This window comes from Gopherus evgoodei, chromosome 7 (genome assembly GCF_007399415.2).
Source record: "Gopherus evgoodei ecotype Sinaloan lineage chromosome 7, rGopEvg1_v1.p, whole genome shotgun sequence".
Classification (NCBI taxonomy): domain Eukaryota; kingdom Metazoa; phylum Chordata; order Testudines; family Testudinidae; genus Gopherus; species Gopherus evgoodei.
In genome coordinates this window covers 88,575,723-88,600,303 of record NC_044328.1, presented here as the reverse complement: position 1 = coordinate 88,600,303, position 24,581 = coordinate 88,575,723, and the positions used below count along the sequence as shown (strand labels likewise).

The 24,581-nt window shown below is 40.7% G+C and overlaps 1 protein-coding gene across 1 annotated transcript in view; it reads right to left on the bottom strand.

Annotated features, from left to right (window-relative positions):
- SHISA5 (shisa family member 5) overlaps positions 1 to 23,031 on the bottom strand; it is a 75,575-nt gene extending 52,544 nt beyond the window's left edge. The window contains exons 1-3 of the mRNA XM_030569328.1: positions 22,794 to 23,031; positions 16,431 to 16,599; positions 13,630 to 13,704 (exon numbers count right to left, since the gene is read on the bottom strand). Coding sequence (XP_030425188.1) covers positions 13,630 to 13,704; positions 16,431 to 16,599; positions 22,794 to 22,854 — 305 coding nt within the window. The 5' untranslated portion in view covers positions 22,855 to 23,031. The remainder of the gene's footprint in view (positions 1 to 13,629; positions 13,705 to 16,430; positions 16,600 to 22,793) is intronic.
- Positions 23,032 to 24,581: the final 1,550 nt, after the last annotated feature.

Sequence of the window (24,581 nt, the reverse complement as noted above, 5' to 3'; positions counted from 1 at the left end):
ACACTCACCAGAGGTCGCTTCCATGGCTTCACTGTCTGGGCTAGTGGCTTGGGAGGGCTGGGAGGGTAATTCTGTCTGGGTCACAAAAAGCTCCTGGCTGTTGGGGCTAACGGAGTGCTGTGTGCTTGCTGCAAGGTCGTCCTCCTCTTCCTCCTCCTCCTCACCTTCCCCCTCTGCTGAATCCTCAGCCATGGTTGAGATTATAACCCCCACCTCAGAATCCACGGACAAGGTGGGGTAGTGGTGGCGCAGCCCCCTAAAATTGCATGCAGCTCAGCGTAGAAGCGGCATGATCCGGATCTTCCGTTTGCTGCTTTGGTTTTCTGGTAGGCTTGTCTGAGCTCCTTAACTTTCACTCTGCACTGCACTGAGTCCCTGGTGTGGCCTTTTCCCATCATAGCCTTGGAAATTTTTTCAAATATTTTTTCATTTCATCTTTTGGAACGGAGTTCTGTTAACACTGAATCCTCTCCCCATATAGTGATAAGATCCAGTACCTCTCGTGCGGTCCATGCTGGTGCTCTTTTTCTATTCTCAGGAGACTGCATTGTTACCTGTGCTGATGAGCTCTGCGTGGTCACCTGTGCTGATGAGAGCTCCACGCTAGCCAAACAGGAAATGCAATTCAAAAGTTCGCGGGGCTTTTCCTGTATACCTGGCCAGTGCCTCTGAGTTCTGATTGCTGTCCAGAGCGGTCACAGTGGTGCACTGTGGGATACCGCCCGGAGGCCAATAACGTCGATTTGCAGCCACACTAACCCTAAACCGATATGTTAATATCGATTTTAGCGTTACTCCTCTCGTTGGGGAGGAGTACAGAAATCGATTTAAAGAGCCCTTTAAATCGATATAAAGTGCATTATAGTGTGGACGGGTACAGCTTCAAATCGATTTAATGCTGTTAAAATCGGTTTAACTGTGTAGTGTAGACCAGGCCCAAGTAGCTGAATGCTGACAAATGCATAGTTGGGAACCAATCTGACTCACTTGTGCATTAGTGTAGCTAAAATAGATATTAGTGTTGTAATACTGTGTTTAGACTTTATGGATGCTTGTAGGATGCTGCATGTATTAATCCTACTTATATCATCTGTATAGTTATATTGAGTGTTTACATTATAGGCCTCTGCAATTGTCTAACTCAAACAGAAAAAGAAGCATTCATTAAAGTAAAATGCTCACAACTGCATACAAGATGGCCCAATGAAGGCAAATGAAATAATGAAGCACTGGGTAGCATCAAAGGTCAGAGGCTTTGTGGACTGCATTCCTTACTCCCTCCAGGAAGGGAAGACCTATGCATGAACTCATCCCATCATCTTGGATTCTGGATGGAGGGGGGTAAAAATCCCTGACAAGGAGAAACTGGGTTCTTTATGCTGTCTGGACTCTGAGGGACAAATATTCCAAAACATAAGCAACAGATATCCAGATTGCTTGGCACAGGTCAGCTCTAAAGCATATATACACATCTGCATATTATAAAAGCTTATATTACCTTTCAAAATCTAAGACTAACTCATTTGTGTGTATGTACATTTGTAAATAACTCATTTCTTTTTCCTAGTCAATACACCTAGGATTGGCTAGAAGTGTTGTTTGGTCTGAGATCTGAGTCTAATTGACCTGGGGTAAATGACTGGTTCTTTGGGACTGAGAACTTGAATATTATTGTGATTTTGAGGGTAAGGGACCCTCATTAAGTCCAGCTTGCCAGCTTTGGGAGTTCACACTTAAAGGGTTGGTGAAATCTAATTATAGAACATACAACCTGTTTGGGATTTCTACCCTGCCCTTTGATAGTCTGCCCTGAGGTTGGCACTCATCGTCGTGAGCCACTCCAGACAGTGTGCTATACCCATCCTCTGATAGTCAGGCCCTTTAAGAAGTCTCAAATCAGGTACCCAAAATTCACTAGTAATGTCTGAAAATCTTGGTATATAGTTCTAATTGATGGCAGAGCACCTAGAGCCTAATTTAGGCTTCTATAATGTTTATTAAATTAAAAATAATTTCTGGGAATTGTGATGGTTTCAGGCACCGTTAAAGACACTCAACAGAACAACAGCTTGATACAAACACTAAGTCATTTGGACATGAGTCAAATTTTAAAACAATTATGACACAAAGGAAAAAAGAGACTGGGAGAGTCACTAGTAATCCATCTTCCTAAGGCAGATTCACCTTCCAAGTTTGTTTGTTTTTTCAGGGGGAGAGGGGGGGGAGAGAAACAACTGAGAAAAGTGGGATCAGATCAGTTAACCGACTCTTTAATCTAATTTACTTAATAGTCACTGATAATTCTACCTCAATACTGTGAAAGGAGTTCTGAATTTCATAGGCAGCACCATATTTTCAATACAGAGGTAGTCTTGGACACTTTCCCTCTCTCACCCTCTAGCTTCCCTCTCACAAGTACAACCACTTGCTTCCTTGGAGAGGTGCTATTAAACAAGTTTATTTTTGTGTGTCTTACTTCAATTTAGCAGCTGGAAAGAGCATCAGTATTTTGTAACCAGCCAATTCTCTTATGACTGCCAGCAAGAGTAAGGGCATTGCAGACAAACAGTAGTCCACATCAGTTTGTCAACTCTGAGCCAAGAGTGTCCATCAAGTAATAACTCTGACTGCAAGAAAAATGCCCCATAGCAATAGTGCTCATGGCATCTTGATTTATCAGGCCCATTGATGCATTAGCCATAACTGCAAAGTGGGGCACAAGAAGATCTGCTTCAAGTTACCTATTGCATATCCCATACTATTTTTTTAATCTCATGACAGGCAGATAGTATTCCTGGGTCCATGGAAGTAAGGGACTCAAGGCAGTTATCATCCCAGTTTACACCCGACTCTGACATGTGTTATGTTTATATTATCCCTGGGTGTCTTTAGTTGACTTTTTTTCCCCCCAAAAGCTTTCCCACCCTCCCTTTTTTGTTTACTTATACCAGCGGTTCCCTAACTTTAACAACCTGTGAACCCCTTTCACTAAAATGTCAAGTCTCACAAACCCCCTCCTAAAAATGAATATTTCCTGGGATTTTCTCCTTTACCCGAGTATAAATTATAAAAGCAGTGATCTTGGAAATATAAAATTTGTTTTTATGACATGTTTATTACATATTATATTATTTATCATTACAGTATTTTTATTATATTATGAAAACAGCAACACTCTTCCAAGAGCTCACTTTTGTAGCTTGTATCACTTTGAATAAGCCTGTTATAAGAGAGGCTCCTATGTTTCATCAAGGATTATCAGATATGAAACAGAATGAAGGTATGTAAGAAGTCAACTCAAAGAGTTCCTCCTGCACAAGCATTCAGGTCTTGAGCAGTCCAGGCAAACAACACACCTTGCAACAAAGCTTAAACGTGTTCTTCTTAATAATTTAAAAAATACTAGCTGCCTATTTAATTTAAAAAACAGCAAAAAATATCCACCTCCCTTTCCATTTCTTATAAGGAGTCTTGAAGTTTAAATCTCCGCAGTGTGATTGATATGCTTGCTTTGATCTGCTTAGCTCTTGAAAACCCAGGGGCTCCAGGCTGCTGACCCCATGCTGCCCAGGGTCCCTGGAGACAGTTCTGTCCGCCATTAGGGAATCTCACCCCTCCCACCCCTAGAACCCCCTGTAATATTTTGCAAACCCCAGTTTGGGAACCGCTGACTTATACTAATAAGTGTGGCCCTAATTTGCTCTGCAAAGTCAGGCTCAAAGCAATGAAAAACAGAAGAGCTAATAGTAACAACATTTAACAAAGCATTTACTTTTTTCCAAAGGTTATGGTTATCCCCTGTATGGTATGTCATGCCTTAAAATACTTAGACAATATTTCTGTCTGTTGTATATGGGGAGTAAATATAGAACTAAAAAATCTGTTTGACGTACAAGATCTGCCATATGAAAATAATTTGGGACGATTTTCTTGGCAACAAATTCCGATTATAGACCAATCCTGCAAATATTTACTGCGGGTTGAAACCCTTACTGCCTGTCCCATTGACTTCAACCTTTGAGCATTTCTTATTTCAATGGGACTACTCAAACATTATATCCCACAGTAAATGTAATTATTGGCAAGAATAGGTAATTATTTGAATCTCCAAATTCAGAACAATTTAATCCTGACTCATGTACACCTTTACTAATGAGACAACACAAGCTTCATTTCTATGAGCTCAATACATGAATTATCATAGCTATTGTACATACAGATTAGAATTTCATACTCTGCATTTAGAGATTCCAAATATATATGAATAGTATAGGAAAATAAATCTCCCATGTGTGTCATACTGGTGAGCACTTGTGCTCTTTACTCTAGACAGGAAACAAGTTACTGTTTAGGAAATCTTTTCTCCATCTACATTAAACCTAAACATTATGCATGGGTTCAAATCCCCATGTCATTGTTCAAGAATCCTTAAGTAACCCACTTCAAAAATATTTCCATTTTAAAAGTTAAGAAATAAGTTAAGTTCGATATGTATACACGGATCTTGCTTTGTTTTTGTTGAATCAATTTCAGCTGGAAATTTTGAAATAATGGGTTAGCTACTATGACACTACTCTGTATGATTGCTTTCTCTGTTTTTATACAGCAAATCCACAGGGCTCATTTCATATCATGTCTGCTCACAGGAAGATTCAAGCTTACCCCATTTTAATTTAAATTAAGAGCTTCCGATCCAAAGTCTTTCCCTGAAATTCTTCCTGTGCAAGTCTTCAGGCTGTCTCCCCTCTCGCTGAGAAACGAAACTGACCTGCATTTTGTTCAGTGACATCAGCAGAAAGACACCTCCCTCACTGCTTAGAAAAGCCTTCTTAAAGGCACAGTGCCTCTCTCTTAGTTCAGGGGTAACTCTGTTTATGCACACACATTGAAGACAACATGACTCTTCCAATTTGTTCACTGTTTTCCAATAATTACATCTCAGTCTGTTAACCCATGTAGTATGGATGATATTAAAACAATTGTAAGTTCAGACAGACATTCACATTTAACAGCACCTGATGTCAAAAGAGCAAAACTTTTAAAGCATACCAAAAGGTAAAGTGTAAAAGTAATTCATATTAAAAATTAAGTACTCTGCATGCAACTCACCATGGAAAGGGCTTGAGAGAACTACATACTGCTCATTTAGCACCATCAAGGCTGCCTACAGTAACCATACCTGGACAGGGGTTAACAGTACTGTGAAGGTTAAGCACACTCTTGTTTGTATGGAGTCTCAGAGAGAAGCTGGCTTCTGTGAACATGAGCTCTGTGCACAAAAGCCATCAGTTTCCACCAAAGAGTATCAGAAATAGGTACAGCTGAACCTGGTCTAACTGAAAGCATAAGAACAGCCCTACTCTGTCAGACCAAAGGTCCATCTAGCCCAGTATCCTGTTTTCTGACAGTGGCCAGTGAAAGGCGCTCCAGAGGGAATGAACAGACCAGATAATCATTAAGTGATCCATCCCGTCGCTCATGCCCAGCTCCTGGCAAACAGAGGCTTGGGACACCATGCCAGTCCATCTTGGCTAATAGCCATTGATGGACCTATCCTCCATGAAATTATCTAGTTCTTTTTTTAACCCTTTTATGGTCTTGGCCTTCACAACATCCTCTGGCAAGGAGTTCCACAGGCTGACTGTGCATTGTGTGAAGAAATACTTCCTTTTATTTGGTTTAAACCTGCTGCCTATTAATTTCATTTGGTGACCCCTAATTCTCGTGTTATGAGTAGTAGTAAACAACACTTCCTTAGCTAGTTTCTCTACACCAGTCATGATTTTATAGACCTCAATCATATCTCCCCTTAGCTGTCTCTTTTCTAAGCTCAAAAGTCCAAGTCTTATTAATCTCTCCTCAAACGGAGGCCATTCCATACCCTTAATCATTTTTGTTGCCCTTTTCTGAACCTTTTCCAATTCCAATATATCTTTTTTGAGATGGGGAGACCACATCTGCACACAGTATTCAAGATGTGGGCATACCATGGATTTATATAGAGGCAACATGATATTTTCGGTCCTATTATTTTCAGTCCTATTATCTATCCCTTTTTTTATTATTCCCAGCAGTCTGTTTGCTTTTTTGACTGCCACTGCATATTAAGTGGATGAAAACAGCGTTTTCAGAGCACTAACCACAATGACTCCAAGATCTCTCTCTTGAATGGTAACTAATTTAGACCCCATCATTTTATACACAGTGTTGGGATTATGCTTTCCACTGTGCATTACTTTGCATTTATCAACATTAAATTTCATCTTGTTGTTGGCCATTTTGTTGCCCAATCACCCAATTTTGAGAGATCCTTTTGTAGCTCTTCACAGTCTGCCTGGGTCTTAACTATCTTTAGTAATCTTATATCATCTGCAAATTTGCCACTGCTCTGGTTTACCACTTTTTCCAGATCATTTATGAATATGTTGAATAGGACTGGTCCCAGAACAGACCCATCGGGGACACCACTATTTACCTCTCTCCATTCTGAAAACTGATCATTTATACCCTTTGTTTCCTATGTTTTAACCAGTTACCAATCCATAAGAGCACCTTCCCTCTTATCCCATGGCAGCTTACTTTGCATAAGAGCCTTTGTTGAGGAACCTTGTTAAAGGCTTTCTGAAAATCTAAGTACACTACATTCACTGGATCCCCTTGGTCCACATGCTTGTTGACCCCCTCAAAGAATTCTAGTAGATTGGTGAGGCATGATTTCTCTTTACTAAAACCATGTTGATTCTTCCTCAACAAATTATGTTCATCTGTATTTCTGACAATATTGTTCTTTATCATAGTTTTAACCAGTTTGCTCGATACTGAAGTCAGGCTTATAAGCCTGTAATTCCCGGGATCACCTCTGGAGCCCTTTTTAAAAATTGGCATCACATTAGCTATCCTCCAGTCATCTGATACAGAAGCTGATTTAAATGATGGGTTACAGACTACAGTTAGTAGTTCTGCAATTTCACATTTGAGTTCCTTCAGAACTCTTGGATGAATACCATCTGCTCCTGGTGACTTATTGCTGTTTAATTTATCAATTTGTTCCAAAACCACCTCTAATGATACCTCAATGTGGGACAGTTCTTCACATCTGTCACCTAAAAAGAATGGCTCAAGTTTGAAACTCTCCCTCACATCCTCAGCTGTGAAGACCAATGCAAAGAGTTCATAAAGTTTCTCTGCAATGGCCTTATCATCCTTGAGTGCTTCTTTAGCACCTCAATCAGGCAGTGGCCCCACTGGTTGTTTAGCAGGCTTCCTGCTTCTGATGTACTTAAAAAAAATTACTACTCTGAGTCTTTGGCTAACTGTTCCTCAAATTCTTTTTTGGCCTTCCTAATTGTATTTTTACACTTCATTTGCCAGTATTTATGCGTCTTTCTATTTTCTTCACCAGGATTTAACTTCCATTGTTTAAAAGATGCCTTTTTGCCTCTCACTGCTCCTTTTACTTTGTTGTTTAGCCATTGTGGCTCTTTTTTGCTTCTCTTACTATGTTTTTTAATTTGGGGTATACATAGCCAGAAACATTGTGTGCATCACCACTTCTGTTGACTGTGGAACTGACAAGTAAGGGCACTGTTGGGATATACCTTTCACACAGCAGGATCAGAGTGTTCCACATAGTCATGTATGGGTGTGAAAGGTATCATCGTCCAAAACTCTTCAGCTATGGGAGTTTTTGCCAATTTTATACTGGAGGCTTGAGACCCAAGAACGACAGTCATGGAGATATTATCCTTTACGAACTGAAGTTGTAATAGAAAACATGTCACCCGCAATTTATACCAAAGTAGAATAATAATTGTGACTAGAGAGATTACTGGTACAGGCATTTAGCTTTGGTATTTGGGGTAATGGATTCAGGAATCCCAAAAGTTTAAGATTCTGTTCTTCAGAAGGAACTGGAAATCTTCAGAAAACATGCTTCAATTTTTAGCATTTACCTAGTAGAATTTTAGGGAAAGAGAGGAGGAGATGATTACACAAAATGGTGAACTGGAGTAACCTGTGTAATAGCACTAGAACATGAATAATTTTTTCCTTATGCCATTACAGTAGTGACATTTATAGCTAACGATAACATAAGACGCACATTCTAAACACTTATTCTCAGTTATCTTCAGGACTGATTTTTTTCTCCACTTATCAAAAACTGAATTAGTAAAGAGTAATTCTTGTTTAACAAATTCCCGATTTTTACTTTTTTTTGCTCAAATCCCTAGATATACAGAGTTGCTTTGTCTTAGAATTTAGCATGTATGTAGTCCTAAATGAAAACTAATGTCTGTCATGCTTGAAAAAATGGTTGATATGAAACAAGTTAAAAACGTCTTGAGCATGTACAGTTTACTTTTTCCTTTAATCTTAATAAACTATCTATCCTGTTGAGTTTTGCTACAGCGAAACATGGGGAAAGCACAAGATTTTGCATTTTCATGCTAGGGGCTCTGATAAACACTGAACTTCCCTCCCACATGGATTCTGCAGTACTAGTACCCTTGCCATATTCAATCACAGATACTGTTATACAGCTATGTTGTCAAAAACACACTACTTGGAGATTTGCAGACAATTTGAGACAAATTTACTGGTGAAGTGCTCTGCGTGCTGTACCTTATACCAACAGATGTCAGGGCAAAAAAAAAAAAAAAAAAGCCATCTGTGTTTACTTATAAACTATCTGGTAGTGCACTTCTTTTATGACACATATTGGTGGATCCTAAAAGAAAAGGATTAATCTTGCCAAATAACATATTTTTCTCTGAATTACATGTCCACCAATCTGGACTTAAAAAAACACTCTTACGAGAGCTAATATGCTGTTACAGGTTATTAGTATTAAGTATTTGAAGTTCAGCATCTGTTTTTTCTAATATATTTTTGTATTGCCATCTAAGAAATTTCAGGAAGAGCTTGTGAGGGGGTGGCCATTTAACAAATCAGCCTTGTAACTGACATTTATTTCACTAGTAGAGAACGTGTCCATTTCTGTGACTGATTGATGGACATAAGATTAAAATTAGATTCCATTTGCTTTAAGAAATTTCCTTAAATATTTGTTCATCCAAATTCTGACCTGATAGCCATATGTGACTTAGCAATTGCCAAAAGTTACATCCAAAATGAATAGTTCAGATCTCTCCTAATTTATAGAGAAATCGTGTAAATTAAATCCACAGAGAGAATTTTATTAGGCAAAAAGTTATTTTTTTCCAATTTTCAAACTTTGGAATCCATTCCAATACCTTTAATCAACTCTCACTGACATGTAAAAGGTTTAACTTGTCATGTAGGAGGCAATCCAAGCCAGCCACAAATCAAGCTCACAGAAACCCAGATGGAACTGCAAACAATCAGGGTTCATCCCTTCACCTAGCATCTTGGAGTAATTGAGGTGAGGAAAGGCACAATGCTGAACTTTGAGCCAGCGGGGATGTTGCCATTTATTTTAATGGGAGAGAAATCTTACCCTTAAAGCTTCCATGGAGAGAAAACAAATGTGCAAAGTCCCTGGCCTTCCTTTCCCCACTTAACTTTGCAGTGTTTCTTGTGAACTTTTTGTTGTTTCTTTAAACACAGATTAACAGCATTCATACTGCTCGTGCACTGCCAGGGCTGGCTCCAGGTTTTTTGCCATCCCAAGCAAAAAAAAAAAAAAAGAAATAAAATAAAATTAAAAATTAAAAAGGGGGGAGGCCCAGAGTGCCGCTTCCAAAAACAAACAAACAAAAACAAACAAGCCAGAGTGCCGCCCCTTGAAAAGTACCACCCCAAGCACATGCTTGGAACACTGGTGTCTAGAGCTGGCACTGTGCACTGCACACTTCCTCCTGCTTTAAGGATATTCTGAAACAGTTGCTAGCTGTACTAGACAGTCGGGTGTAGATGTTGGAGTATGGCATTTGGCATTTTCAATCCCTCCACCATTACCACAACACACTCACTTTGTGCAAGTACTGCTCAGAGTTAAGTATATAAAACAGGGATCGGCAACCTTTGGCACACGGCCCACCAGAGTAAGCACCCTGGCGGGTCGGGCTGGGCTGGTTATTTTATCTGCCGCGTCCATAGGTTCGGCCGATTGAGACTCCCACTGGCCACAGTTTGCTGTCCCAGGCCAATGGGGGCTGTGGGAAGCAGCTTGGGCTGAGGGACATGCTGGCCACCGCTTCCCATCGCCCCCATTGGGCGGTGGAAGCCACGATCAGCTGAACCTGCGGATGTGGCAGGTAAACATACCGGCCTGGCCCGCCAGCATGCTTACCCAGGTGAGCCACGTGCCAAAGGTTACCAATCCCTGATATAAAATGTTATCAGCCCTAGCTAATTTCTTCATTTCAGTTAGCTCATGAGTCAAACTTAGAAAACAGACTATAAAGCTGAACTGTGAATATAAGACACAAAATCAAGAAGAACAGTCTATATAGCACACCTTCTCGTTAGATACAGCGCATTCAAAGCCACAGGATGAATATCACTCAGTCTTAACCCCAACACAAAACACAAACAGAAGAAAAAAATAACCCTTGAATATCCTGTTAACATCTTCCATTTTATATCTTTTGAAGGAAAAGCCCTGTTCACTCCTTAGCTGTAAGAAATATATCAAGTGCTTCCCTGAAATTATGGATATGCCGTATCATTTGGCCATTAATCTTGCTGTTCAGTTTACTGTTGCTTTTTCAATACAGCAGCTGCTCAGAACAAACCACAATGCTTTAGCTCCTGCTTTGTGCACACTTCCTCCAAGTTATTTACTTTCTTTTGCTGAAAATAGGATGCTTGCACAGAGTAATTAACACTAGCTTTATGAATCATAGCACATAGTGACAGAAAAAAAGTATATACAGTAGAGCTGGAACCCTTAAAAGATATGTTTTCCAAAAAGCGTTCAGACATCAAATAAAACAAAGCATCATTATGGAAATGCAAGGGCCTCTCTGTAGGTAAGATGGCACCCAACTTTCATCATAAAGCCATATTTTAAAATCAATGTTATATATTTTTTCCTAATAATGTTCAGGTAGGAAGTTGTTCCAAACATTAGAATTATAAATATTTCACTATATTTTGTAAAGTTAATATATTAACTTTATTCCCCACTAAACAGTATCCTTTAAGAAAATATTGATAGCAAAATCAAGGTAATAAGATATATGAACAAAACATGGCCCTCTTTCTCTATCTCCACCTTCCTTTCCAAAAAGCCCATGGGTCAGAATTTAAGAAACCATGGGATGAATTAAGGATTTATTTGTACCTTGAAAGCATAAATGTTTATATTAATAACATGGGTAATGGAAGATTTAGTGTTCTAAGTTTAATTCTGGGAGGCTTTTTATAAGGAGCTTAAGTTCTATAAACTCCATGGGGGTAAAATTAACTGCCATTTAGCAACCTTGACTTTAAAAAAAAACTTTTACAAGTTATTTTTCAATACTAACAGAGCTGAGTATCAATTATTTGTGTATACTTATTGTATCACTCAAAATATACTCCACAACTGTACAGCAGTCTTATAGTCACATGAGTGGGTTTTTAAGAAGCACTGAGTACTTGGTGCAATAGAGGAAAACTAGTACAACAGGGCAGCAGAGCTATTTAGTATAGGAGAGCTAATGGTTAAACAGGATCCTCCACTGCTACAAAAGCATGCTCCTCTCTTTCTCCCCTCTGCTCAATAAGTTTGTAAGTTCTACTGCCAACACCTAGTTACTTAGCTCTGTGGCTGGGGATTTTCCATTCATCAAATGGGTGGAAGGGATAGCTCAGTGGTTTGAGCATTGGCCTGCTAAACCCAGGGTTGTGACTTCATTCCTTGAGGGGTCCACTTTGAGATTTGGGGCAAAATGAGTGCTTGGTCCTGCTAGTGAAGGCAGGGGGCTGGACTCAATGACCTTTCAAAGTCCCTTACAGTTCTAGGAGAAAGGATATCTCCATGAATTTTAAATTTAAAATTTTAAACTCCAGCCCAAACTGAGAAGCTGGAGACAACTGGTTTCCCCCTAGACTTCAGCTATCCCATTGCTCTGTCTGGGCCAAGGTTGACCCTTTCAAAGACAGACTTGTAGACTGTCCTTCCTTGTGTTTCCACCTCTGATACTTGCAATCCAACACAGAGCTAAAAAGGCAGGGACCACAACTAGCCCCACATTCAGAATGGAATTTTCAGCCCGACACTGAAACTGAGTCCCCAATATCAAACAGAATTTATAAGTTAAATACAGACAGATTCCCTAAACCATCACACCATGTCATCAGGTTTTTAGCTTGCCTTTCACTACCACATCAAATGTAATCTTCATCCTCATCTTCAAGACCTTTAACACCACCCTGCCTACATATCCAGCTGTTTCTTATTATGGTTGTCCCCTCCCACCACCTATGTCAGTTTTCTTGTACATTTGCCTACTCTTCCCAGAATCATTTCTGTGCTATTTTTCACACTTCCATATATACCTCTATCCCGATATAACAGGAATTCGGATATAATGAGGTAAAGCAGTGCTCTGGTGGGGCGGGGCTGCGCACTCTGGTGGATCAAAGCAAGTTTGATATAATGCAGTAAGATTTTTTGGCTCCCGAGGACAGCATTATACTGGGGTAGAGGTGTACATGGAATGCCCTCCCAGTTCTGGTCTTTCTAGTTTCTTGCTGGTCTCATCACTGACCCTAACTCATTCAAATCCCTTCTTTCATGATGCTCATATGCAGAGTCAATTTTAAGTAATATTAGATAAACTTAGTGGAACCATGAAGGTGTGCACATACTTAAACTAGAAAACCACATGATATAGTTGTATAAGGCAGACATCACAGTCCTCATCACTAAATTAGTGTAACCTTTGTTCTTCCTCTAGTTCCTTTAGTCATCACATCCAAAATTAAGTTTTAATTGCTTCAGTGCAAGAACGTAGTCTTTTATTTGCACCACATAATACCTAACATTCTTATAGAAACTGTAATAAATAAACCTAACGCAAAAAAACTGTTTATTAAGGCAGGTGTACTTAAAGCTTTTACCACTTTGATAAGTATTACCAGTTTTATCAGTGTTCTCTATTCTATATACAGAGAATATCAGAAATAATTAGACTCTTAAAACAAAAGAAGTGTTTGAAATGTAGTCACTATATGCTAAAAGAAGTCTGCCAGTGTTTAAAGAAATATAGTACAAGAATAACAATGGCTTAGAAAAACTCCCATTCACTAAACAAGATGGAAAATTACGTACTGTTGAGATTATGGCCTAAACTAACATTACATAATTTTTATCTCCAAGTTCCTACTTCTCCATATAAACTAAAATATACAGTAATCTTGGGAATCCTGTGGTATGATTCGTCAGTATTTTAATTTTGCATGTGTTGTATACACCACATTAATAAAGTACACCTCTACCCCGATATAACACTGTCCTCGGGAGCCAAAAAATCTTACCGTGTTATAGGTGAAACTGCATTATATCGAACTTGCTTTGAGCCACTGGAGTGCACAGCACCCCCCGCCCCGAGCACTGCTTTACCACATTGTATCCAAATTTGTGTTATATCGGGTGGTGTTATATCAAGGTAGAAGTGTATCTTTGATAAAAACAGGTTTAAGCCTTAAGTTATTTACCTGGGTCTAGGTTCCCAGTCATCATCGAAGTGTGAACGCAACTTCAATGTTTCTTCCTTGATGGGCTGATATGTCCTGTAATATGACAAATACATGTCTCAAAAGTGGAATTTAAGTTCTTTTTACCAAGTATTCCATGCCTTCTCAATGACATTTTGTTCACAGGGGAAAGGCCAATCCAACCAAAACTGGACTTGTTTCCACTTTTCAGAAGTCAGTGCATTATCTCTGGAATTCCTAGTACACATGAAAAACTATGTGCCTGCTCCCATGAGTACTACAGCTCAAGAGAATATCTTGAGCTCGCTAATAGGAAAAAAATATAAAGCCAGATGAAATCCAGTTAACAACTGCCATTCTCATTTTCAAGTTCAGTTTGATCTGGCTTGGTTAACAGAAATAGACGTTACTTTAATGTAATGCCAGACAGATACAAAGTATTGCATTCTTGTTCTCAAAGGCATCATCCTTTTCTTGGTGACAAGCCACAGTGATGTGCATATTAATCTGGATAGTCCCAAGCAGTTGTTCCTCAAAATTTTGAAAGCTCAATCAGGGAAATGAAACCAATAGCACCCATCTTCATCCTTGCCACAACAGTAAAAGTCTATTTATTTTAATTCTTAATCTTTTGCAGTCTCCCACGTGCAGTAAACACTGGCACAGGGTAACAAAATGATTAGGGTGGTCAATTAATTGCAGTTAACTCATATGATTAACTCAAAAAAATTAATCACGATTAATCTCAGTTTTAATTGCACTGTTAAACAGAATACCAATTGAAATTTATTAAATATTTTGGATGTTTTTCTACATTTTCAAATATATTGATTTCAATTACAACATAGAATACAAAGTGTACAGTGCTCACTTTGCATTATTTTTATTACAAATATTTGCACTATAATGATAAACAAAATAAATAGTATTTTTTCAATTCACTTTATACAAGTATCGTAGTGCAATCTCTTAATCGTGAAAGCGCAACTGACAAATGTAGATTTTCTTGTGTTACAAAACTGCACTCAAAAACAAAACGTAAAAATTTAGAGCCTACAAGCCCACTCAGTCCTACTTCTTGTTCAGCCACTCGCTAAGACAAACAAGTTTGTTTGCATTTATGCAAGATAATGCTGCCCACTTCTTCACATCACCTGAAAGTGAGAACAGACATTTGCATGGCACTTTTGTAGCCAGCATTGCAAGGTATTTACATGCCAGATATGCTAAAAATTCATCTGCCCCTTCACGCTTCAGGTACCATTCCAAAGGATATGCTTCCATGCTGATGATGGTCATTAAAAAAAATGTGTTAATTAAATTTGTGACTGAGAATTGTATGTCTTCTGCTCTCTGTTTTACCCACATTCTGCCATAAATTTCATGTTACAGCAGTCTCAGATGAAGACCCAGCACATGTTCATTTTAAGAACACTTTCACAGCAGATTTGACAAAACACAAAGAAGGTACCAATGTGAGATTTCTAAAAAGATAGCTACAGCACTCAACCCAAGATTTAAGAATCTGAAGTGCATGGCGCATGCTTTCAGAAGTTTTAAAAGAGTAACATTCCCATGTGGAATTTACAGAACCTGAATCACCAAAAAATAAAATCAACCTTCTGCTGATGACATCTGACTCAGATGATGAAAAAAAACATGCCTTGGTCTGCACTGCTTTGGATAGTTATGTAGCAGAACCCATCAACAGCATGAACACGTCTTCTGGAATGGTGGTCGAAGCATGAAAAGACATATGAATCTTAGCACATCTGGCACAAATATCTTGTAACACTTGTTCTCACTTATTTGTCTGAGTGATTGGCTGACCAAGAAATAGAACTGAGTGGACTTGTAAGTTCTAAAGTTTTACACTGTTTTGTTTTTGAATGCAGTTATTTTTTGTACATAATTCTACATTTGTAAGTTCAACTTTCATGATAAAGAGATTGCACTATTGTACTTGTATTAGGTGAACTGAAAAATACTATTTTATTTTTACAGTGCAAATGTTTATAATAAAAAATATAAAGATAGCACTGTACACTTCGTATTCTGCGTTGTAATTGAAATAAATTTGAAAATGTGAAAAACATCCAAAATATTTATATAAATGGTATTCTTTTATTGTTTAACAGCGCAATTAATCGCATGATTAATTTTGATTAATCATGCAATTAAAAAATAATTTTTTTAATCACTGGAAATGATCTTTGCAAAGTGATGACTTATTTTTCTTTTTTTGTTTTATGCTATCATTACAACAAACATTATACACTAGGTTACAATTTAAATTTAAGCATCCAGTTTCTCCATGTTTGTGAAGTGTTATGCAACTAGTTTATACTGCAAAAAGACTAATTCTCCACTGCTTTCATCTGAGGATCTCAATAAATCTTGCAAATAAACATTCAACAAATTCTAAAATCCTGTCAGGTAGGCAAGAGTTTATGTCTCAGTTTACCCATCTACCAAATGCTGTTAAGGAAATAAGGCTTACGGAAGACCATGATTCAGTGACATGGCTATGAATAAAACCTGAAGGACCTACCACGGCTGTAACCAGTATGGGGCGAGTGGGGCAGCTGCCCAGGGTGCAAAGCCGCACGGGTGGAAAAATGGGGTGGAAAAACAGTAGGGGGTGCAAACATGTTGCTTGCCCTGGGTGCTAAAATGCTTAGTTACAGCTCTGGGATCTAGTTCCAATTCTCTATTCTAACCACAAAACCATATCTTATCTATCATCTTTTGGTATGCTGAAAAAAAATGTTGTAGCTCACACACTGCAGTTTGTCACATACCTGTCGTCCAGCATATTACACATAAATTGTTCATCTTCTCCAAATTTATATGACCTATCCAAGCAGCAATATCTACTGATACAGTTTCCACAGCAGAATTGTGGGCAGGATTTTTCAGAATATGTGAATCCATCAGAATCTGTGTATGCCCTACAAGATTCACCTGAAGCTGAAAATAAGGAAATAACCAACAGTCAGACATTCAAAAATCAAACACGTTTAGATGTATCTACATTAACTGTCATCTCATCTAGTGTCATATCATAGAAGATTAGGGCTGGAAGAGACCTCAGGAGAGGTCATCTAGTCCAAACCCCTACTCAAAGCAGGGCCAACACCAACTAAATCATCCCAGCCAGGGCTTTGTCAAGCTGGGCCTTAAAAACCTCTAAGGATGGACATGCCACCACCTCCCTAGGCAACCCATTCCAGTGCTTCACCACCGTCCTAGCAAAATAGTGTTTCCTAATATTCAACCTAGACCTCCCCCACTGCAACTTGAGACCATTGCTCCTTGTTCTGTCATCTGCCACCATGAGAACAGCTGAGCGCCATCCTTTTTGGAACCCTCCTTCAGGTAGTTGAAAGTTGGATCAAATCCCCCCTGTCTCTTCTCTAGACTAAACAAGCCCAGTTTCCTCAGCCTCCCCTCGTAAGTCATGTGCCCCTGATCATTTGCGTTGCCCTCCACTGGACTCCCTCCAATTTGTCCACATCCTTTCTGTAGTGGGGGGGGCCCAAAACTGGACGCAGTACTCAAGATGTGGCCTCATCAGTGCCGAATAGAGGGGAATAATCACTTCCCTCGATCTGCTAGCAATGCTCCTACTAATGCAGCCGGTAGCCTTACTGGCAACAAGGGCACACTGCTGACTCATATCCAGCTTCTTGTCCACTATAATCCCCAGGTCATTTCCTGCAGCAGTGCTGCTTAGCCAGTCGGTCCCCAGCCTGTAGCCGTGCATGTGATTTTTCCATCCTAAATTCAGGACTCTGCACTTGTCCTTGTTGAACCTCACCAGATTTCTTTTGACCTAAGCCTCCAATTTGTCTACATCACTCTGGACCCCAACGCTACCCAGCGTATCTACCTCTCCCCCTCCCCCCAGCATAGCGTCATCCAAAACATTGTATCAGAATGTTTCATAATATTTCAGTTGTGTCTTCTAAATTAATGATTTCCATCAGAGCTAAGGTGAGTTCTTAGCCTTCCATCTTTCCATTTATAATATGCTGTCTCCAACCAAGGTTGCTTGGAGAGAGCTAATCTTTCTCCCAGGCACATAAAGGAGAAAACTGCTTGAAAATAAAGTTATAGACATTCCTTGTGGTGTTATTTTCATCACAATGGCTGCTAGCAAATACAGCAATGACTTTCAAGGATCATGGTACCAAATTTATCAGCCAATCAGGGCTCTTCTAAAAATGCTGCATGAGTGCTAAAATCAGTGTTAAAAGAAAAACTTTTAATACAATTTTTCCAGGTATTTGATTTGATGCACAAGATGCATCAGAGTAACGTATACTAAAATTCAGATGCCCACATGGATCTGTATCTTTTAAAGAACTGTGGGGCAAATCCCAAACCTATAGAATTCAATGACAAAAGTCTTTTATTAACTTCAATGAATCCAGTTTTCAAGGTGATCTGCAAGAATTTTATATTATGTTTTGTTTGATGTTGTTCCTTTTTCTCCCTATCATGTATAAAGAAGGAAAGGTTTATTTTATGTTTTTTCCTGCACGTTAAATTTAGAAATATAATAAAAAGATCATCTGGTCTCTCTTTTGGCTAGGGGATCTCAGAGGTGTGCTGTGAGCTTTCGTATCTTAACTGAAGGTTTGGGGTGCTTCAACTTTTACCTAGTCATCATTTCTCTCCAATTTTTAGCATTGGAGCTAGGTAGGCAATTTATATGATCCAATTTAAAGTCAAGTATTTGAGAAGGCAAGGGATTTTAAGTCTGGTCTCTTGTGAAGTCAATTTCACAGTTAGATAGAAGAGACCTGCATACCTACTGTTAGAAAAAAAAAGTTGCATGCATTTTTATACATAAAGGCAGTTCATCCTTCCCATTTTAAGGTCATCTTCAATATTCTGGTGCATCAAATTCTGTAGGCTGATACTACTTCACTCCTTCACTCTGAGGATTTCAAGAAGCTTTACAATTTATCAGGTTCCACAGCATACTTTAGAGTTAAGTGTGAAGACCAGGGATGCACATTTTGTGGGCAGAGGCGAGAACTCCTTGTTACTGAACTATTTTTGTTGTTTCAAGATTAATTTCTGTTAGTCTATAAGGTTTTGACACTTTCATTAGCCATATTTTAAAGCATCCACTATAACCACGTCAGGATCTGTTATTTAAAATAAATGTAGTTAAAAACAAAAAACCTATGAGAACAATTTCACTGAAAGATTGAAACTGTGGCTATCCCATTTCACTCAACTTAATATGGCAATAAATGAGATGGTAGGGACTAACCCCTTATTGGACTTGTATGGTTTTAGGTTTGTCTCCTTTGGATTGGATTTGGGATTTAGAGATTACTTTACCTATGGGAAGAAAGTAACCAGACTCATTGTTGCAATAGGGAACTGAGAACAATATTTCCTTGTTTCTATTCTCTGCCCGACACTTGTGTTTACTCACTCTTTACCCATGTGCACATCACAAATTATGTGCCTCAGTTTACCATCTGCAAACCAAGGGTAATATCATATTGTGAATTAACCAATGATGGTAGAAAACTTTGCCCTTAAAGCATCTTTTTATCTGAAAATCTCAAATTATTTCAGGTGTTACTGTTTCTCTGACAGTCTGCACCTTCTGAATATGGATGTTGAGTTATTGTACATTAAAATATTCAGTTAACATATTTTATTAAGAGATTAAGTAGATATTTCTGTTGTATTTTAAACTGATTCTGCTATAGTTTAAATAATCTCTCTTCTCTCTGTTTCTCTCATTGCATGGTTCTCCAATACTAATCTTCATCTGAATATTTTATCCATCTCTAATTCTGCAAAATAACTATGTTCACTGTACCAACACAAACAATAAAAACACCACCCAGATATGAAGACTCAAATATATTCAAAAGGTAACAGGAAATTCTTGTTTATTAATGCCTTCTACAGTGCTTCTGCAAATTGTACCCATATAATCTCCCTTCTGGTATAACAGTTTTCTTACGGAATAAAGAAATATGTTTGGGTAGGAAGCAAAATCACAAACTGTTCTCCTTCCTCTATCTAAAATAAGGAAGTGAAAAGCAATTACGATGCTTCTACATATATTACTTCTGTGTTGCGCAAAGACAAAAACAAAAGCCTTTATCCAGGCTTACCACAGGCCTGAGCATAAAGGCAAACAAATTGTAGGGTATTAAAATAAAGGCAGAAGAGGCACATTCTAATCTATACTAAATTAAAATAGATAAACATATTTGCAGGATGGACTATTTTAACAAATGTAAATTTATTGTTTAATTTTACTGCAAGGTATAATAAACTACACATAAGCCTCATTTATTTTCAACTCCCTGTTATCCCCCAGGCCCTATTAATTTAATTGACAAATGAGTTTAGATAAACTAAGCTGTCAATAATAATGTCCTCAACTTCATGACTAATTATTTAGACCACACTAATGCCCACAATCTAAACTGTGCAAGGTGTTCTTTAAAGTATAAGACAGTTCCTGCTCTGAAAAGCTTAAAATCAGGTGAAGGTGAGAGGGAAGAGAAGGGATATAATAAAGTGGTCAGCTAGGAAGCACAGTTGCCAACTTTCACATGGTAAATAAGCACCGCGACTTTCACAATAAGCCAAAAATCAAGCTAATCCCATTTCAAAACAAGGCCACAACAAGCCAGTCCCTAAGAACCCCAACACTTTATGTGACTAGAACCCCCCAGTGTGCAGTTTAGGACTGTGGTGGGCCCGCTGTGCACCTCTGACTCTCTCCCACCCCTTGCTCCCGCTTCCGGGAGCCTATCAAGAAAAAGAAGCAACAAGCTACACACCAAAAAAGCAACAAGCTACAAGCCAAAAACTAGCCAACATACAACTCACAAGCCAAAAACAAGCCCAATTTCTTTGTTTTTTTCATGGGTTTGGCATGTCTGTTAGGAAGCTTATTGGTAGTTCTCCTTTTTTGAATTGTATCAACTATCACCAAATGTTCTTATCTAACAATCAGCTAATTTAGTTGAGTTACTTGATTGGATAAACTCCTTATCAGGGAATTGTCCCATCACCAACTGCTACTGTTCAAGAACAGATTCATGTCAGCATAGTATTCATAATTGCTACCATAACTCCTCCAGGACCACCCCAACAGACGTTTTATTATACTGTCAGTAAATCAATATGGACACAAGTCATAGCTAACTTGATTAATAAACTTCAGAACATATCTGTGAATATTCCCCTCTCTCTCTCTCCCCCCTCAAATGAACTGAACTAACTTGCGCTGAGAGTGACCACCTTGATTTAAAGGAACAGCTGAGGCTCCTTTAGCCTTTTTCCTGAGCTCCAAGCCAGCTAGTCTTCCTAATTAAGCTCCTTTCCTGTAAATATTTTCCACTTATGCCTGATGTCTTAGATCAAAAGTTTTCTTTGCATGAAACAGATTATTAGAGCTGTATGAAAAGTTTAAAACCAATTTTGTAAACCTTGACATTTGTGTGTTGGCTTTTTTGGATGCCCAATCTTCGTTACCTTGAAAATGCTCAATTTCCATAAGTGCTGAGCAACCCCTTCTTTAAAGAAAAAGGCCCCTTTAAAGATTTCCAGGTACTAACAAAAATAATAAAACAAAACACAAATGAGGCCTCATAAATCACTAGTCATGTTTGAAAATCTTAACAAGAAAGTCCAGAGCAACTTTAGTCACCAGTGCTATTTGTGACTGTAAAGTTCATCCAAATTAATATGATCATGTTATGACATTAACAGCCTTGTGACTTTTTAGCTCAGTAGTTCAGAGCATGCCACCATTGTAAAAAAAAAAATAAAGTAAATAAAACCCAAACCCAAAACATACTGTAATAAAAGGTAGCACAAGGTAACGCGCATCTTGGTTTATCATGTGAAAACTATTACTGCCCCCCAAGATCAACGATGTTACCAAAACATTCTCTTGGGAAACCATGGCCTTCTACCTGACAGCTGCTTTTTAGTTTTGAAAAAGAGAGTTGTTTGATGTTCTGAACATTTTTGTTTTTCTAATTCTCGTTGTAAAGGGGCCTCAAGCCATCTTGAACAGGTACTCCTGCTCAACAGCAGCTAGTATATTTTTTGAAGAGCCCCTGGGGCCACTTGCAAATATGCTTCGGGGCTATTTGAGCTTCCTATGTATTCTGACAGACAAGAAAATGGACTGAATGCACAGGAGAGGGTTTTTACATTAGTAGCTGTTTGGGGGGAGGGATGGAATCGTATCTAATGTTAGTGCCTAAATGTTTGAGACCAAACATGCCACAACATGAATATTCAGAATGAAAAGATGTAATAGTCAATATTGTTAAGTAATCAATCAGGAACACATACAAAAATAAATCTGTTAGTCTTTAAGGTGTCAGGGTCCTTCCTTGTTGTTTTTGTGGATACAGACTAACAGAGCTCCCCCTTGAAACAGGAACACATATGTTTATTATTATTTCTGGTAAGTCATCTAGTCATCCCTTCTCAGCCTGTCGGCCAAGGCAAGATTGGAGAGTATCACTGGAAACAAAGCTTCATCTAGTTTTAAATGACTCCGCTCTTAGGGTGTTCACTGCTCTCTCCTACGGAGTCTGTTCCATGATCTAATAGATCTCGCTGTCGAGAAAGTGTTTCCCAGTATCTAGACAAAGTTTATTTAGTGCCTTCTGCTGAGTAAATACTGAGTATTTACTATCCCCCCCCCCCTTGCCTCCCCGGATTCCCCTTCACAGCGGTGCCAGTAGCTGGAGCCTTGCCTTCACTGCCTCGCCTATATTTATGGGAGATTGAAGAGTGTATGCCTGACGGGGACATTTGAAGAGAACGAAACCAAGCCCCGGCCAGCACTGAAATTAGCTCCCCAGCGCTCAGCCCCAGCCAGGCGCCTGGGAGGGCTCCCTCGCTGGGATGGTGGCGTTTGAAAGGGGGATTCCCAACAAGGTGCCTGAGGGGGGAGACGACAATGCCCCATTTGAGGGGGGGGCTCCTGGTCTCCTTCTCCCCCTTCCCCCCCCTCCTCCGCGGTGTCTGCCAAGCGCCTTGGGAAGCAGCAGCTCCGCGCCTCGGTTCACCAGGAGCAGCCCCCCCACGGCCACGCCAAGCTGTGGTGTGCGGGCTCTGCCCAGCCCCGCCGCCCCGCGCTCGGCACTTACCGCTGGCCAGCAGCAGCAGGAGGCTGAGGGCCAAGCGGCTACAACCGCCGGCGAGAACCATGGATCGTCCGTCCAGGGAGCAGACAGCAGCCGCGGGTCGGTGGGTGACTGTTTTCCAAGCGAGGCGGGCAGAGCCCGCCCAAGAGCCCCGGCCTCCGTCCGCCAGAGACTCCCCCTGCCTGGCTGAGGGGAGGAGTAACCAGCGCCCCTTCTCCTCCCCTGGCGGCGGCGGCCCACGCATCTCCAGCCCGTAGCCTGACGCGCCGCGGGCGGCACCAGAAGCCCTGCCCCGACCCACTTGACCTGGGGCGGGAGGCGGGGAGACGACCTGAAGTGGGCACCGGGATGCCTGGGTTCCTGCCCCCCTCTGCCACGGATCCCCATTCCCTCCGTGCCTTGGGACCTTCGCCAAGGCGAGCCTTCCCCTCGAGAAAGCCGGGAGAGGCTGCATCTTTAACTACGGATTGAGGCAAAGTATAGACCTGGCCCCTTTGGTCAGGTGCCCTTTTGAGCTGGAGGGTGCACACTGGCAGTGTTTAAAACAGGAGGAGAGTGGGACTCGTAACAGTCCCCTCCGTCAAAGGTTTACATGCCCGTGATAGTAGGGGCCCCAGAGCAGGGCTGGTGTAACGACACTTTGAGCAACCCTCCCATTTTGCAATTAGCTGCAGTTTCTGCTGCACCCAGGAAGAGGGTTGCAGGACTGGACTCCCCCACACTCCGTGACAACTGGTGGGAGCTGTGGGATGTACTGCACCCCTTGTATGGCGCTGCTTGCAGTAAGTGACTGGGGAGCAGTAAAACAAAGGGGGGATAATGAGGGCCAGGCGTGCTGAAGGCTCAGAGAGGGATGGTTTCAGGGGGCAGTTAACCTCTGGGAGTGTGTGACCAGCGAGAAGGACTGTTGGAGTAATGGGGTCCCCCTGAGGACTGTAGCGAGCAGACTCGGGGTGGAGGAGCTTGCCGCTCGACCCTGGGAGAGAGAAGGATTTTTGCAATAGCAGGGTTCCCCTGGGCATTGCAGGAGCAGTCCCAGGGGCGGAGGAGTCTGCAGCTCGACCCTGGCAAAGAGGTGGTGATCACGAGAAGGGCTGGCACACCAGGGGTTCTTCCTGGAAACCATGGGGGAGCCAAGAGCATACAGGCCTGTGAGTCCAGAACCACTTGGGAATGGTGAAGTGATGGCCTATCACCATCTCCTTAAGAAGGACATTGTGATCCTGTGCACAAAGAGAGGGTTACACATGGGGAAGTTCATGAAGGCACAGTTAATCGTGCAGTTGGAGGAGGAGGACCGCTCTGAGGAGCAGATTCCTGGCCCAGATGGGGCTACAAGAGGATCTGGAAGTAGATGGAGCAGCAGCCAGGCATCCCTGAGAGTCTGGTCCCCAACCAGACGATGGTCTTCACGATTGGGTTCCCCATTAGGGGATCGGAGATGGATGGGATGGGAGCAGAGCCTGAGAGAGCGAGAGGATCGTGAGAGAGAGCAAGAGCCTGAGGAAAAGATGCAAGAGAAGCAGCAGCAGCAGCAGCATGGACTGGCAATGGTAGAGCAGAAAGGCATAGGGGGCTGCCCAAGGATCAGTGGGGAAACATGCCTGGGGTGGCGAGACCCTGGGACAGAGGGAACTGTGGTGGTGCAGTCGCAGATGCTGAGGGGCTGTGGGACCTGGGATGAAGCCCCTCACCCTGCCTATGTCCTGGATCCCTGTACAGACCCAGGAGGGGTCGGGCTGGCTGGTAGTTGGGGTTCTCCAGGATATCGGCTGGGAGGTCCTCTTGGGA